This window comes from Sinocyclocheilus rhinocerous, unplaced genomic scaffold (genome assembly GCF_001515625.1).
Source record: "Sinocyclocheilus rhinocerous isolate Xijiao unplaced genomic scaffold, SAMN03320098_v1.1 scaffold588, whole genome shotgun sequence".
NCBI lineage: Eukaryota > Metazoa > Chordata > Actinopteri > Cypriniformes > Cyprinidae > Sinocyclocheilus > Sinocyclocheilus rhinocerous.
The window spans coordinates 1,280,059-1,296,882 of NW_015635063.1; the positions used below are offsets into that span (position 1 = coordinate 1,280,059).

The following is a 16,824-nucleotide window of genomic DNA, read 5'->3' on the forward strand; positions in this document are numbered from 1 at the left end:
AGAATGATTTCTGAAGGATCATGTGACACTGAAGACTGGAGTAATGATGCTGAAAATTCAGCTTTGTGTCACAGGAATAAATTAGATTTTAAAATGTATTTTAGAAAATAGAAAACAGTTGATTTAAATTGTAATAATATTTCACGATTTTACAGTTTTTACTGTATATTTGATCAAATAATTGCAGCATTGGTGAGCAGAAAAGACTCCTTTCAAAAACTTCTTACCAACCCCAAACTTGAATAGTAGTGTATGTCTGTTAGAAGATGAAAAGTGAAGCCTTACTGGGGTCTTTAAAGCAGTGATACACAAATCTTTAAGCATTGCAAAAATTATGATTTTTTGAAAACTAAACAAAACATGAGATTAATCACAATTCATCTATTTTGTGCTGTTCTAAAGTTAACCAAATCTGGAACCCATTTAAGTCCCTGTAGTTGAGAATCACTGCTTTACACACCAATACAATATAGTCTTATAAACGACTGCACTTTAAAAGTTTCTGCATCGTCGTCAAGATTTAAAACAATTTTTGGAACCTTTGTTTATAAGAGCAAATACTGCATTATTTTAAAAAAAAAGTCTGCACATACTGTAGTCTAAATATTGTGTTTTGTGGTGAAAGCAGAGATTGATGGCTCACTTCTACTCTGTATCTGTGTAAGTATGACAGAGATAACAGATACATTCTGTCTGACACACTGTCTTTGGCTAGACATGTAATTGATGTGATTGATGGCCTGTCTAGTGTCTGAGATGCTCTATCGATTTATTTTTGAAATCACAGAAAATCCCGCTGCTCCTGTCTATCCCGTCCTGAGAACACGGCAAACTAAAACAATATACAGTAGGATTATTACACGGCTCTCTGGAATACTCGATTCTGACTGAAGAAGCCATTTATCTATGCACATAATTTTTTTTAAGCAGCCATTAGCAAACGACAATTCATGATGGACAAAAGTCCCACCCTGCTTTTTTTTTCATATCACTCTGATATAAGTCACAATATGGAAGAAATTATCACAATTCTGTTTCATGCCAACTTTAAAGTGTTTACGCTGCTCTTTTGCTGCTTTTTAAGCAAAAACATCAAGTATATGAGTACATGACAAACATGGTTTAAAGATGATTAATACTCAGAAATATTAGATTTAACTGCACTCTCGGATAAGTACAAAATTTGAAATGAATTAAGCTGAATAATGACAATATTAGAGCTGCTTTATAGCTGAAATTGAATTTGTTTCATAAATGATGCCACTTACAACCTTAAAACTGTTGTGTTACTGTGAAGCTGCTTTGAATCAGTGTGAAGTGCTATGTAAATAAATGTGATTTAACTTCACTATGAACATTCAAGATTTTCCTTTTGTGTTCAGAAGCCTACTGAGTCACTACCATTAAAGTTGGGTTAACATGCTCCCTTATAAGGTAGCTGCTTATGTAGGATCTGGCACAGAATTACAGAGACAGAAAGACAGAGGGAGTTTGGTGTCTCAGGTCTTTGAAGACAGTGACTCAGAGACGCTAGGACAAAAAAGACGGACTCGGAGACGTAAAGAAAAAGCCAGTGTTTCTATGGGAACCAAGAACAGCTTAGGAACGGCTTAGATCAAACCTCTCAAAGCTGACATAGCAGGAGATCTCTCGGAGGAGCTGTCATAAATATCTCAGCTTTGGTCCATATCTCTGGAGCCGGAGGAAGATGAGGACAGAGATTAAGCCATACTGACTGCGTCATTCTGACGCCACCGAGAATACACACAATCAGAGCGTGGCGCACTCCACGGTCACTGCAGCTCTACACGGACTCTGAACCACAAACCAGAACCTCCTGGGCTTTTGACGCTCAAAAAGCTGGTGTGATGCAGCTGAAGTGCTGTGCATGAAACAGACGCCAGTGCTGCTCTGCTCTGGAAAACACAGGGTCCTTTGTATGGCGATAAGGCGAGATAGATAACATTATATAGAGATATTTTAATCTACACTTTTATGGCATTTTATTTTTTTCCACTGATGCCACGTGTAATGTTTGTTAATTAATGTGTCTTGAGCCAAAAATAATCATGCATTCTGTGTACCAATGTAGCAAATATTTCAAGATGACATTTTTGTGCTTTTGATGGTCAAATCTTTGCATTTTATTTGTAAACTCTTGCACTAAATGTTTCATTTGTTTTAAGTGAGTGATATGGTGCAGCATGGTTAACAAAACACAAATGGAAAGCTGAAAACATACCTTATTAACAATCTTCAGGCGAGTGACTAGGCCAGTATTGAGCTGCTAAGAAATGGTCATAGTTTGAGTTAGTGAACAGCTGGCACTTACTGGACTGGGCCGTCCGGGCCTCTATGGGCTGTGTGTACACCCCAAGTCCCATCTCAGAGCGAGCGGCTAGAGTAAACTTGTAGAGTGTGTCTGGCTTCAGGCCTTCAACAGCATACGAACCAGCTGGGTTAAAGATGATACGGTGCTGTGACAGATAAATGACAAAGACAGAGTGAGACACACACATAGGCTTTTCAGAATGCATTATTAGTATACTAATACAGTTAGTGTACAAGTGCAGTACAGTACATACTTTGTAAAAATATATGTGAAATTGTATGCAGTATGTAATAAACTGCTCTGTAATATGCAATGTTGTCATTGTTAAATAAAACTTAGTAACAGAAATAAAACTGGAAAAAAAAATAAAACATGTACTTAAAAAAGTATATGTTTAAAAACATGTTTAAAAAACACTTGAAAGAAAATTTGAAATTTTGCCCTGGCAACTAAACAAGTTTTAAGTTGAAGTACTAAAATGATCAAAACTAAAACTGAAATAAATATAAAACATATATAAAACGATATAAATATAAAACGATAAAAGCACAACAACGTTAATAAACGTATGTTTTTTTAATAAAAATAAATAAATATTTATATAGTTGATATATATAGTTGAGATTCAGTGATCTTAGCTGTTACCTTGTTGTCAGAGTCAGCCTCCCAGTATGTGAGCTCATATTTGGTGATCTGATCCTGAACGGGCCACAGCCATGACAGCATGATCCGGGTGTCGAGCTCTGCCTCTGCTTCAAAACCAGTGGGCTGTGCCGGCACTGCAGTCAGAAACAGAGTTTGTCTTACTATACACTTAAATCACACATTCTATTGACGTTTGAAGCTATCTTTTTCAACGTCTTTCAATAATCTTATTTTTGTAATGTCTCAGAATTATCTTTTCTTTTCTCAGCACATATTAATTATTTTTTTTTAACTAAAACTAACATTTTTTGTTAACTTGAACAAAGCTGAAATAAAATATAAATTAAAAATAAATAAATAAAATGAGAACTGTTGCCTTAGCAACTAACTGAAATAAGTTTAAGCTGAAGCACTAAAATGATTAACTCGAAACTGGAAAATAAAAATTAAATCAAAATAAATTTCAATCTAAACAGTAATATTTAAAAAGAACAAACACTACTAAAAATTATAAAAGCACAAATTACAAAAAATTTAATCCATAAAAACAAAGACAAAAGGATCAATAACAACAACATAGTTGACATTGCTAAATTAAACCTAAACAGTATTATTTAAAAAGAACAAGAACTAATAAAAATGACAAAAGCACATATTTTTAAAAAAAGTACAAAAAAATGTAATTAAATAAAAATGTAATAATAAAATACAAAAATGAAAAAATAAAAATAAAAGCTAATTAAAAATAATACAAAAAACTGAAATTAAAACTAATACTAAAATAGCACTGATATTGATATCGTGCTTTTATTGAACAATAAATTACATGGGCACACATCTTACCTCCTTGCTGTGTTTTAACCTGCAGTATGTCCGAGGGCGGCCCGTCTCCCACAGAGGTGAACGCCAGCACGCGGAGGCCGTACGTGATGTCAGGTACCAGGCCGGAGATAGTGGTCAGGCTGCTGTCCTCTGTGTTGTGTTTCTGCCATGTGCTGAGCGGGAAGTGCATGTCGGGCGTGTAGTACACTCGATATCCTCGTATCTGTCCGTTGGGCTCCTCTGGAGGTTCCCACTGCACCAGCATGGTCGTGGCGCTCAGCATCCGGGCCTGAACGCGCAGGGGAGGAGACGAGGGCGCCTGTTCACTGGTGCGGGTCTCCACCGTCCCGCTGGGCGGCCCGCGGCCGATGTTATTGACCGCCATGACGCGGAATTCGTACTCAGAGTACGGGCTCAAGCCACCGATGCTGTAGCGCGTTGACGCCACTCCGTCTACTTCCTGGAAGCCATTGTCTGAGACTTTGGCCCTGTACTGATCAGCTCACCCTATTTCCACAGGCGGGAAGAAAAATGCCTGCATTGTCATCAAATAGCTTCTGAAATCGACTCTAAACAACTTCTGTGCTATATGCGATTGGACAGCTGTCAGAATCCAAACAGATCAGCTTGAATAAGCAGCAGCAGTGTGGAAAAGGATAGAAAAATCCAGTGAAGCCTGTGGCCGTGTGCTGCTTTAGGAGGCTTAAAGAGCCACAGCTGCTACAGGCCAAGAAATCCCAAAACACATGATATTAACCTCAGCTAACATGATAACGCATGACGGAAAACGGTAGTGAGAAAAACCCGCTGTAATGCAGGTACACTCAACACGCTTTAATCAATGCTAATGTTGTAACTCAACTCTATTTGCCAGAATTGAGCTGAAATTCTCTTTGACTCTTTATTTTAAACACTTCCCTAGATACACCAGTAAACGCTTGTCGGTTCACTGACTAATGAAGCTCAGAGCAGCGCACATTTACAAACTGATACAGTACAGTAATCAGTGCTGGGTAGATATTTACAAAGTCTGTTACTGATTCCAAGTTACATGACATGTATAGTCAGTAACGTAATCCATTACATTACACATTTTAGGTAAGATAATCTGACTACTTTTTATTACTTTTAGATTACTTTTGAACTAGCTCGTTTATCGAAATGATTTAAAGAGGATAATCATGTACCATATTGACATAAAATACAAAGAGAAAGAGAATATATTCCATTCATTGTTATTAACAACACAAAGTGCTTTAAACATTACGTCAAGGTTTCCCAAACTGGGGTCCGTGAAGGAACTGTGAGTTTACTGAAAAGCTAATAATTATTAAATCATAAAAATTTCAAATAAAATAAATCATTTGAAAATAACAACGATCAAAATAAAATATATTTTTTTAAAGTTTAAATATTTTATTTGTTTACCCGCATGTCATGTGACCATTAGCCAACATCAGAGAACCATGAACATGCATATGTGTTAATTATTACCTTAAAATCTCAGGGGTACTTTAAGTAAATATGTATATAAGGTAAAAAAAGTTCGGCTGACAAAAAATGTTTTTGAAATCCCTGAATTACATGTAAATAAAAAAAAAATTTGAGAATCAATAAATTATCAAGAATTTATCGCTATTGTGTGAATAATATGTAATCATGAAATGAAAAAAAAAAGTAATAATATGTAATCATGAAATGAAAAAAAGTTACTGTAGTCTGAGTAACTTAAAATGTAATATCATTTAATTACAAGTACTTAATTTTTGGAATCTGATCCAGATTACATGCAATCAGTTACTACCCAGCCCCGCATACTATGTGGTTGCCAGGGTGTTGCTATGCTGTAGCTAAAGTGTGCTGAGTGGTTTAGAGCGAGTTACTATGTGGTTGCTATTGTGTTCTAAATTGTTCAGAGTGAGTTGTTAAAAATAGTGAGTTGTGCTTACTAGCTAGACTTAAAGAACCCATTCCCAGGGTTGTATGATATTCTGGTCTCTGAGCACACCTTCAGTGAGAGCCTGTTTGTGTTTTAGAGTAATTTTATTGTTTAAATCTTTAAACCATTCTGTGTGAACAACAGTATTTACAACAACGACACAGTGCAGCCCCTTTCTAGATTTCACAGCACAGTAATAAAGAGAGTGTGCTCTTTCAAGCAAACGTTTAACATGATAAATTTGGGACAATGAAATTTTTCAAATGGATTCATTATTGCGTTACAGCCCTAAAAATAATCCTTAATGATGATTCGGAGCTCAGAGATTCTGTTCGCTCTGTCAAGGTGGAATAAAGGAGGAGAGAGATCTCCTCATCACATTTCAGCTCTGATGAAACATTGATGAGGTGATTGCATGCGCTGTCTGTCTGGGTCAATGGGAATCCCCATGAGTGTGTTATTGATGAGATTTCACTCTGGGTTTCTGGGCCCAGCCTCCAATCTGATTAGAGCAGCTTTGTTTATTACCATCTAAATAATCACAGATAATCAGCGACTTTAAGTACACAACTGATATCAGCGCTAGCTGTATGGATCACTTGGGGACAAAGATTAAGAAAAGCAATTTATTCGTTTAAATTAATGTAACCAGGCATACTTCATTACTTTTAGGAATATTGCTACTTTATTTGAATATAAATGTTTCTGCAATTGTAGTATGCATAACTGATTCACAAACAAATTATTTTTTTTTTTTATGTTTTGGCCAAACCAACAAATTAACAACTAATTTTTATTTTTGGTGTTATTGATTGACTGATTGATTGATTGATTGATTGAAAGAAAAAATAACTTTTATTTAGCAAGGATGCAATAAATCAGTCAGTAAAGACATTTATACAATTACAAAATAATTTCATTTCAAATAAATGCTATTTAAAATTTCACAGTATGCACAAAATATTAAGCAGCACAACTGTTTTCAACATTAATATTAATAAGAATAATAATAAATGTTTCTTGGGCATCAAATCAGCATAGAATGATTTCTGAAGGATCATGTGAAACTGAAGACTGAAGTAATAATGCTGAAAATTCAGCTTTGCATGACAGAAATAAATTACATTTTAAAAATATAAAAATGGAAAACAGTTATTTAAAATTGTATTACTATTTCACAATATTATTATTTTTTTCTATATTTTAGATCAAATAAATGTAGCATTGATGAGCATAAAGACCTCTTTCAAAAACATCTCACGACCCCAAACCTTTGAGCATTACGGTACATTCACATGGGGCGTCGACGTTATCGCTTCTCATTTACTTTGAATGGGTGATGTCATGCACTGCCGAACTGAATTGTGGGTCTGTCGGCGTCGCGTCACTGGCGTTGCTCGCGGCAGAAGTTAAAAATTTCTCAACTTTTCAAGCGCCAACGGAGGCGTCAGCCAATCAGATCGCCTTATGCAAAAAGCCTAGCTCAGGCGCTAGCCAATTGCAATGTAATTGGCTGTTGTCACTATGACGATTGCGTCAGCGCCAAGCTTCAGACACACCCTCCATCAACCGTTGACGCCCCGTGTGAATCTAGCGTTAGTGTATCTTTAATTATATTTAAGCATGACTATTGAATACTTTTCATATAAGTGCAAGCCTTAAGTAGATCCTGTGTGATTTATATCTCAGGTGTCTCTTACCTTTGACGGTGATCTGAGCCGTGGTGTCGATCATGCCCAGAGAGGATATAGCTACACAGGTGTAGTTAGCAGACTGTTGTATGTTGGTGAGCTCCAGCACATTTCGGCCAATAGGCATCTCCTCCTCTTTGGTAAGTTCCTGTTCCCCCTTCATCCACTTCACATAGGGCATGGGAGCGCCCACCGCCACGCAGGTGAGGTTCACGCTGCCACCTGGCATCACCTCGTGATTGGTAGGCGGGATTGAGAAACGTGGCGGAACTCGCCGGACTGTTGGAGGAGCGCAGATGATGTTATAAGCAGAATACAGATACAGTAAGGCAGAGAATATGCTTTAGGAATGGCTCTGGCTATACACCAATGACATCTAGGGCTGTATTTGAGTGACTGTACTGTAAATATAAGAGATATGAAATATGAATTAGCTCTCTCTATATCTTAATGATTAATCTGAACAGACAAATGACAAGCTAAATCAGGGGAACAGAGTTGAGAGCCTTAATATAGTAAACATTTACCATATAAGAGTCTGTTTTGACAGTAAATACATCTCAAGGCCTTTTTTGTCTCTACAGTCAAGTCTCCTTATTGTCTCATTAAATGCAATTTCTGCCAAATCGCTCGAAAGCTAGTCACCATTACTGAATGAACTCCGTTTGAATTACAAATACATACTAAAAATGCAGAAGAAGAGGGTCGTCAATCAAGGTGGTCATAAAATCATTTCTTAAGCTTTAGTCTAGTAGCACTGAGGTGTGCAGTGCTTTTTTCTACACTTCAGGTCTCTGTCACACTATCTTGGGCCGACAGATGTTCAGGACCTCAAAGAGACAGTGGACAGGTGAATGTCACACCTCAGATTTGAACTTTAGACTTTCTCATCACTGTGACTGATAGCTTAGCAGTGCAATGCACATTTCCTTTATCATTTCATAGATATAAAGAGGGACATTCAGACTCTGAAAGCTCGGATTTCACTGAATTTCCTCAGAATTCAAATGCCAGTCATTTATAAAGTTTTAAACATTCACCACCTCTTGCATGCTTGTTAATTAAAAATACAGATCATTTGATTATGCTTTCAGCCCTCAATACGACTGTCAGATCTGTTTAACACACTTCAGCACATTTAATGTCTATTTTGGAAATTCTGGTAAAAAAAAAAAAAAACTTTGTATATGCCTTATTTAAATGATGGCATGACAAGTTTTTTGCAAAGAAATGCATCTAATTTATAGATCAAGAATGGCATAATTTGTCAGCAGGAGATTGTGACTCTCCTCACACACATTTATTTGGTGTGAAGCCAAAGCCATACCATCCTGTCCACTGAATACACAGCGAACACACTGTGTATCTGCAGAGCTACCCATAACGAGGAGCATTTTCTGTAGACTTCATGGGTAAACAGCCTTCTGGGAGCGTCCATGGAGAGCCCGCTAATAAACCGATCTTTTATAATGTCTCTGCTTATATAAAGTGGAATTGTTTTCAGATGGCAGCTGAGTTTAACAGGGAGCTCTGCGGCCAGACACCTGCCTATATTTCACAGATAAACAAGTCTCACTTCTGACAGACTCCAACTCACTTCCAAATCCGAACATTACCTGTTCATTTCCTTGTCATTACCTGCTCATTTCCTCACACAGGAAATTATTGCGGATAAATGAGGAAAGTATGTGGCTGAGGGATTACAAATGCTCAGTATTTATTTGACTTGAATGCAGTTTCTGGAAAGTAGCGCGCTAACTATCACCCAAACTCCAACAATAATCAGTCATCTCTCTCTATCCCAGTATACATGCTTTATTTGGGTACAGTTGCCACTTTCTGAATTATTACAGTAGGTAAGGTTGGTAACACTTTATTTTACAGTGTCCATGTTACAGATGTTACATATACTTACTATAGTAATAAAAATAAATTATGCATAATTACATGCAACTAACCCTAAACCAAACCTTCATCCTAACCATATAAGTACAAGAAGCTCATTAATATTACTCAATACTTAAATGTATAATTACAATGTAACAAGGACAAAGTAAAATAAAGGGCTTCACTTTATTTTAAGGTGTCCTTGTTACAGTTTAATTAGACCTTTAAGTACTGCGTAATATTAATTAACTGCATGTACTTACCATATGGTTACGGTTAGGGTTAGGATTAGGGTTTGGGTTAGGGTTACTTGTATGTAGTTATGCATAATCTATTGTTATTACAATAGTAAGTACATGTAACGTGTAACAAGGACGCCTTAAAGTGTTACCAAATAAAGTGTAACCATAAGGTTTAACTGTTTGTGTCAATTGTGGCTGGTTGGCCATGTCATTACAAACATTTACTGTGTAAGAAAATACTGCAAATTTGTGTGATGTGACAAATCTGTCCGTGATGAAAGTTAAATAATGTGTGCAGCAAGAAAAAACTAGCCAATCAAATATGTAGAATGAGACTTTCAACCAATGAGATTCCACTGTGGGTAGAGCTTCTTTATGCAATGCAATGCAAAAAAATAAAAGTAAATGACAAACAATAGTAGCTAGTTAAGGCAAAAACAGCGATTGGTTAGGCCACGTTATTTTTTAACCACATAACTTTTAACTCGGTTTTTGTAATTTGAACATATTGCTGAGGTTCAGGTACAGTAAATCAATATTTATTGCAAATTCATTAATTCAAGTCAGGTAAACACTGAGCAAACTGTGCTTATGGTGTGTGATCTGTACTGTCCATGGCCAGAGGCTGCCGGACTGATCATCATCTCTGAGAGATAAGCTCAGTTTGGACTTTTGGGATTGAGTTAAATTGGTTAGTCGGCAGGAATGCCTGCAGGTGTAAGAGTGTAAGAGGGACGTCACATTAATCCACGTTAGTCACTGTACATAGAGAGGATGATGTTACCCATGGACATGAGGGATGGTCACGACATGATGGCAAGAGTTTCACTCAGTTAGAGGTTGTTAAGAAAGTTTGAGAAGTCTCTGCTGGCTAGTAAAACAGACCGGCGTGAGCGATGTGAGCGATGCCAGCGGCCGTGGTGAGATTAGAGAATGGGCTGAGCTGATTTTAGTCACTGATCTCGTGAGAATATTGCTGGGAGTGTTAACAGAGCAATGAAAGCTTGCAGTTAGACATGCAGAGAAACACATACGCATGCATGCACACATGCAATCTGAAGAGAGAAAGAGAGCGCAAGGAGAGAGAGAGGAGGTTTTGAAGGGGAGGTGATTGCAGGTAGCAAGGTTTATTCAATGCAAAAGCGATTTCATACACACATGCACACGGACACACACAACAATCCCAAGCACATCAATGGCCGTGCAAGCATGAAGCAAAAAAGCACACATAGGCGATAGTCAACAGAGCATGCATGTGTGACCTACAGACTAAAACACCAATAAATGAAAAAACAATCCAAACAAATGCATCAAAGAATGTGCAAAGAACAGTGCAAAGAATCCAATTTCAGCTTCGTCTGATCAACAGAAAAAAATACGGTTGGATAACTCTCCGAAACAAGCTGTGATCAGAGAGGGATTCCACAACAAGCAAACTCCTGATCCTGACAATGTTTCTGCTTTCAGGGATGGACACTACATTTGAACCGTCTTCTGCAGTGTCAACTCGCTGTAAATCTTCTGGTCTGAGGTGGATTATTGGAGAATCATTCTCTAATCAGCATCAAAGCCGTGCTTTACAGATTCAACCAACTCAAATAAAAGTCTTATACGAATACTGAACAAGCCAAAAGAGAAACGTGAACTCAGGGTCAAAGAAAAATATGCCAAAGAAGAGTAAAACTGCCAGGTTAGCTGGCTTTGTTAGAAACTGCAACATACTATAGTCTGGCCCTCATTGATATAAGGTTGCATCTAGAAAAATAAAAAAACTAAATGAAGAAAAAAACTAAAATATATATGTAATATTAGTGACAAAGACAGTGCTTATCTTCTAACAAGTGGAAAATTTATCATTTAGAATTTAATTATGATATACTTCAAAGAGAGGAGGAGAACGGATCATTTCATTTATGATGCTTTTCTCTGACACAAATAAGCAATAAAGTATTTTTTATTGTCAGGGAGGAAATTATGTAGATTAATTAAAATAACAAAACATAGTTTCCTGGCCAGTAATAAATATTAATGGCCAGCAATTCACTCCATATTGGCACGTGTGGCAAAAAAAAAAAAACTTGGGCAAACTTCCTCAGCAGATGTGCATGAATGTTCTCTATAATAGACCAGGTAAGTCAGAACTAAGACTACAGGGATTATTCGTGTTGAAATGTCTCATTTGTGCTCTGCAGGTGCCAATGAGAGACTGCAGAACAACAGCGCTGCAGATATCTCGCCCGAGGCCACATAAAGTGAATTATGCATTAAGACATGAAGACCTGAAGAGATGATCAGCACAGAGATCGGAGTGATCTAGAAACGACTGCCAGAAACCTGGGTCATGTTAACCCAACCAGAACCCCTTATCAAGAACCACTGCTATGGTTATTTGAAAGTTCTTGATATTCTTCAGATGAGTCTATAAGTGTACTGCGTTAGGCTAACTGAGACTTGTCATAGCACTTGCATATCATTGCTCTTTTGTTGATTTTGATTGCTTCCATTGTCCTCATTTGTAAGTCGCTTTGGATAAAAGTGTCTGCTAAATGACTACATGTAAATGTAAATGAGTCTACTGGTTTCTGGAATTTTAAAGCAATGTCACCTAGATGTTTTTTAACTCCTAAATCTATCTATCTATCTATCTAATCATTTTCATTACTGTAATGTGAAAAAATTTAATTATTTAAATGGTAAAAAAAAAGTACAACTTTAAGTATAATACATGGGTAGTTCTTGTTGTACTGACTTTATTTAATGCATAAAACTAAGAAAATATTGTCTTAATGCAATTATGGCTTATGGCATTCATGGCTTATGGCTTATGGCATTCTTTTTCTGGTTTAAACCGGGAACTCATTTTTTTAGTGTATTTACTGTGTTAGAAACAACATACTGTCAAAGAAAAACCAGGACTATTTTCCTTGAGCTTTCACACTTCAAAGGGAAAAAGCTAATTTGTCAATGTCATTTGATGTTCTTGCCCAACTGAAACAGCTTGTTTCTGTGATAATGTGACATGAAGAGGACATTGTCTTCCTCCTATATGAAGAACAGATGCCCGGGTTCAACCGCTCCGGGTTTTTGGAAGGATAATGACGCTTTTTTAAACAAAAAACGCTGGGACGAAAACCTCTTTTGCTTTCTGCCATCATATTTTCTGTCTGTTTGTATTGTTCTCCACATCGGAAGTCCTCACCAAATGGCTGATTCCAAAACAAACAATGAAAGCTGCTTTAGCCAGCTTAAATACTTGAGAGCTCAAAAGGCTTTCTGGCAGTTCACAGAACAGGCCCTCTGAAGAAGAAGCAGAGCAGAGCAGACAGGGGATTGCTGCCATCTTTGAAATTTGAACTGGTATATAAACAGGTCTGATCCGCTAAGCTAAGGGTGGATTCCTCTGTTTGTTCTTTGACCTCTGAGTTCAGGCTCTGAACAACAACAAATCGGCCTGTTCATTTAGAAAGAATGATGCTGCTGTACTCTGTTTTCACAAACAAGACCAGACTACGCTGCACAAAACACCTCCTTAAAACATGAGCATGCATGCAAGAACACTTCTGTAAACAAGTACATAAAATACTTCAGACAAACAAAATATCTGGCTGAAATCCTCATGAGTCAAAGGGTGTTTTCACACTTCACATGCTTGCCATCTTTTGTGATGAAACCAATAGATAAATGCAGGTGTAATTCTGTTTTCTTAGTTGAAACATGTAATTTTTATATAATAGAGATAGTATACTATTATAGTATTTATTAATATTTTGGATCAGTTTTTTAAATATATTCTGTTTCCATTTTAATTTTAGTTAAATATATATATTTTTTTATATATTTTGTCATTTTGTTGACATTTTTTAATATATCTACATATTTTTAATATAATTTTAGCTGTTTTAGTATATTAACAAACTAAATAAAAATGAGAAATGTTGCCTTGGCAACAAGCTTAAATAAAATGATTTTAAGTTTTTTTTTTTTTTTTATAGACCTTGGTCAAAACCAAAGGAACAAAACCATATATATAAATGTAAAGTGTCATTACTCTGCTCTAGTTATAAACTGTAATTGTACTGTGGTTCAAAGCCAAATAATATGAAACAAATCAAACTCAGAAGTGTAGACTCAATTTTAAAAACAAGGACCAGATTGATTTTTTTGTTAGGACTTTTGTAATTTGCAACTGGTATGAATGTAATCTGGCAAAAAAACAAAAAACAACATGACTGAAAAACTGAACACTGATTTCCTTTTTTTTATTTTTTAAAGTGCACCATAGTTTGGAGCCAAAAAACACAATGCATCGATCTCAGGTTCAGACTGAGCAATCAAAAGTGTGAAAACAGCCTAAAAGATCCCTGAAGTTGCTTTAGGGCTCTTTATACCCCAGACAAAACTACAAATGTCTGCTAACAACAAAAGATACAGAGTTCTGACACATGCAACATGAAGAAAAAGGCCAGGCTGAAATGTGAGGCAGCAGCAGCAGCAGCATGCATGCATGTGGAAGGGAAGGATGTGAGAGATTCAGGTAGAGCAGAGCTCCAGAGAGACTGGCACACAACAGCAGGGGACGCACGCCGCCTCCCGTCCACCGGCCGACCCTCTGCGTAGGAGGAGAGATAGTGAAAAGAACGCACCTTCCCGTTGGTCTGAGAGTGAGGAGTGGATTGATTTTGGATGGCAGGGTGCAATGATGATGGAGGAAGGGAAACAAAAGAGAAGAGAGAAGGAGGAGGAGGAAGACAAGGAGAAACAGAGAGAGTAAAACAGGCAAATATTCCGCTTATCCATAAAAAAGACGTGAGACAAGAAAATGGACACAATCACAGCACCAAAACACACTCACACATCCACTCATTACTAGATTTTTTCTTGTATTGTAAATTTTATGACAGGTTATGCATCACATACAGGCCAGATATGAAATCGATGCATTGCAAGCGCATACCGTATATTCTGAAAAATAGTTGCACAGGGTCAAAATTGCATTGCCGAGAGAAAAAAAGATTTGCATTGGTCACATGTTTACAGTTGCATGCCAATATTACATTTAGAAAAAATGTAAAATATCAGTGAATGAAAGGTTTACAAACATTATAAACACTATTAACATTAGTGCCATTCATTATAAGCAACATTTATGCTATTATAACACCAAACCTATAAGAAAATTTGTTAAATGCATCTCACAATTCGCTTTGGAATATAAGTTTGCAGCACATTTCAAAAGATAAAAAAGTGACTTATATTCCAGAAAATACGGTACTTAAACATGCGTTCTTGCCTTGCTGTGGTGATAACTAACCTCAGGAACAAATTACTATATAATTACTATAGACTAACCCAAACCCTACCCTACAAGAAAAAAGTTTGTATTTTTAGAATTTAAAAAAAGTACTGAATTGTTTACGTACACCTGTGTGCACATAAAATGAATTAATTAACCTATAGTATATCCTTCTGCAATCTCTTTTTGCCTAAACCTTCAAAATTTACAAAAGCACACGCACACACACACACACACACACACACACACAAACAAACACAGAAGAAGCATGATGCAAGACCCTCAACAGTGCTTGAGGGTCTCAGTGTGATAAGGCACATGAGAATGAGAGTGAACACACACAGTCTTTCACATGAAAGGATAAGCAATTATGGAATGATCCATCCTATATACAGTGATAAACACCTACTCACTGCAGTTGAACCCAAAGAAAAAAGACAGAGAAATTAGAGTAAAAGAGAGACGAGGAGGAAATGCACTAAACAAACACACACAGGCCCACACACAGCGTTCAGAAGAGATCTGTTAGAGTACGTGTGTGTCAGTGAAGTTTGAGCACCTGGAGAGAGACTCTAGTTAGTCAGACAATAGAGAAGAACAAAACCACATCACAGCATACAGAAACATTCTTATTAGCAGAGCTGGCCGATATATCGAATATTTACACTATACATGCATTTGGCTGGCAGTATAAAATTGGCTTTGCACCTGTTTCTTGAGGTTTAAATGAGTGATATTTTAAAAGCATTACTGATTTAAACCTCTGTATTGAAAACATTGATGGAGTTGGTAGGTTTGATTCACTTCAGTGAATCAGTTCTTTCAAACTGTCCATTTCAATGAATCAATTCAAGGATCAATGATTCAGTGAATTGTTTGCTCAAAACATTCATGGATATATGCCTTAAAGACTTTAATTAAAATGTGTATGTAGGGAAATACCATTATGTATAGAAAACACTGTTACATTTAATGTACTTAACTACTTTACTATTTATAATAATTAAAATAAATAAGTAAAACTGATTAAATATTTTTCTCATTCATTTCCTGAAAAAAAAAACATTTCATTATTATTTGAAACTATTTTAAATACATCTTACTGTATTTAACTTCTTTCTTTAAAATACTTCTTTCTTTTGTTTGATTTAGAATGATGATTCTTCTAAATAAAAAAAAAATAAAAAAAATAAAAATTCTAAAATATTGAGATATTGCCTTATATTTAAAGGGCTATATCGTCCAGCCCTAAACATTAGATCTAGAATAACAATGCAAGATAAATGCATACACACACAGTGATAAGCCTATAGAGTTCACTTAACCATGAAGTCACATCAATAAAAAATACTTGAATGGAAAAGCAATAAAAGTATGACACTACCAGTGAGCAATTTATGGACTAACAAAATGAGAACATCTCCCTGTCTCAGCATAAAGCATCAGATACTCATACATACAGATGCATCTAAAAAAATTAGAATATCGTAAAAAAGTACATTTTGTTTGAAACTTTCATATATTCTAGACATGTAAAGTAAAACATTTCAAACGTTTTTTTGTTTTAATTTTCGATGATTAGAGCTTACAGCTCATGAAAGTCACAAATCCAGTATCTCAAAATATTAGAATATTTCCTAAGATCAATCAAAAAAAGGATTTGCAAAACAGAAAAGTTCAAGTTATGTAAAGTTATGTTTAAAAGTATGTTAATTTATGCACTCAATACTTGGTTGGGGTCTCCTTTAGCACAAATTCCAGCATCAGTGAGGAGTGGCATGGAAGCGATCAGCCTGTGGCACTGCTGAGGCACTATTGAGCCTTCAGCTCGTCTGTACTGTTGGATCGACTGTTTCTCATCTTTCTCTTAAAAATATCCCATAGATTCCATATGGGGTTCAGGTCAGGCATGTTAGCTGGCCAATCAAGCACAGTAATATCGTGGTCAGCAAACCACTTGGAAGTGGTTTTGG

General features: G+C 36.3%; 1 protein-coding gene across 1 annotated transcript in view; it reads right to left on the reverse strand.

The window, feature by feature from the left end:
- Positions 1-16,824, reverse strand: part of ptprfa (protein tyrosine phosphatase receptor type Fa) — a 207,242-nt gene that overhangs the window by 69,034 nt on the left and 121,384 nt on the right. Inside the window, exons 8-12 of the mRNA XM_016560916.1 lie at positions 7,439-7,708; positions 6,282-6,336; positions 3,821-4,287; positions 2,978-3,111; positions 2,333-2,477 (exon numbers count right to left, since the gene is read on the reverse strand). Coding sequence (XP_016416402.1) covers positions 2,333-2,477; positions 2,978-3,111; positions 3,821-4,287; positions 6,282-6,336; positions 7,439-7,708 — 1,071 coding nt within the window. The remainder of the gene's footprint in view (positions 1-2,332; positions 2,478-2,977; positions 3,112-3,820; positions 4,288-6,281; positions 6,337-7,438; positions 7,709-16,824) is intronic.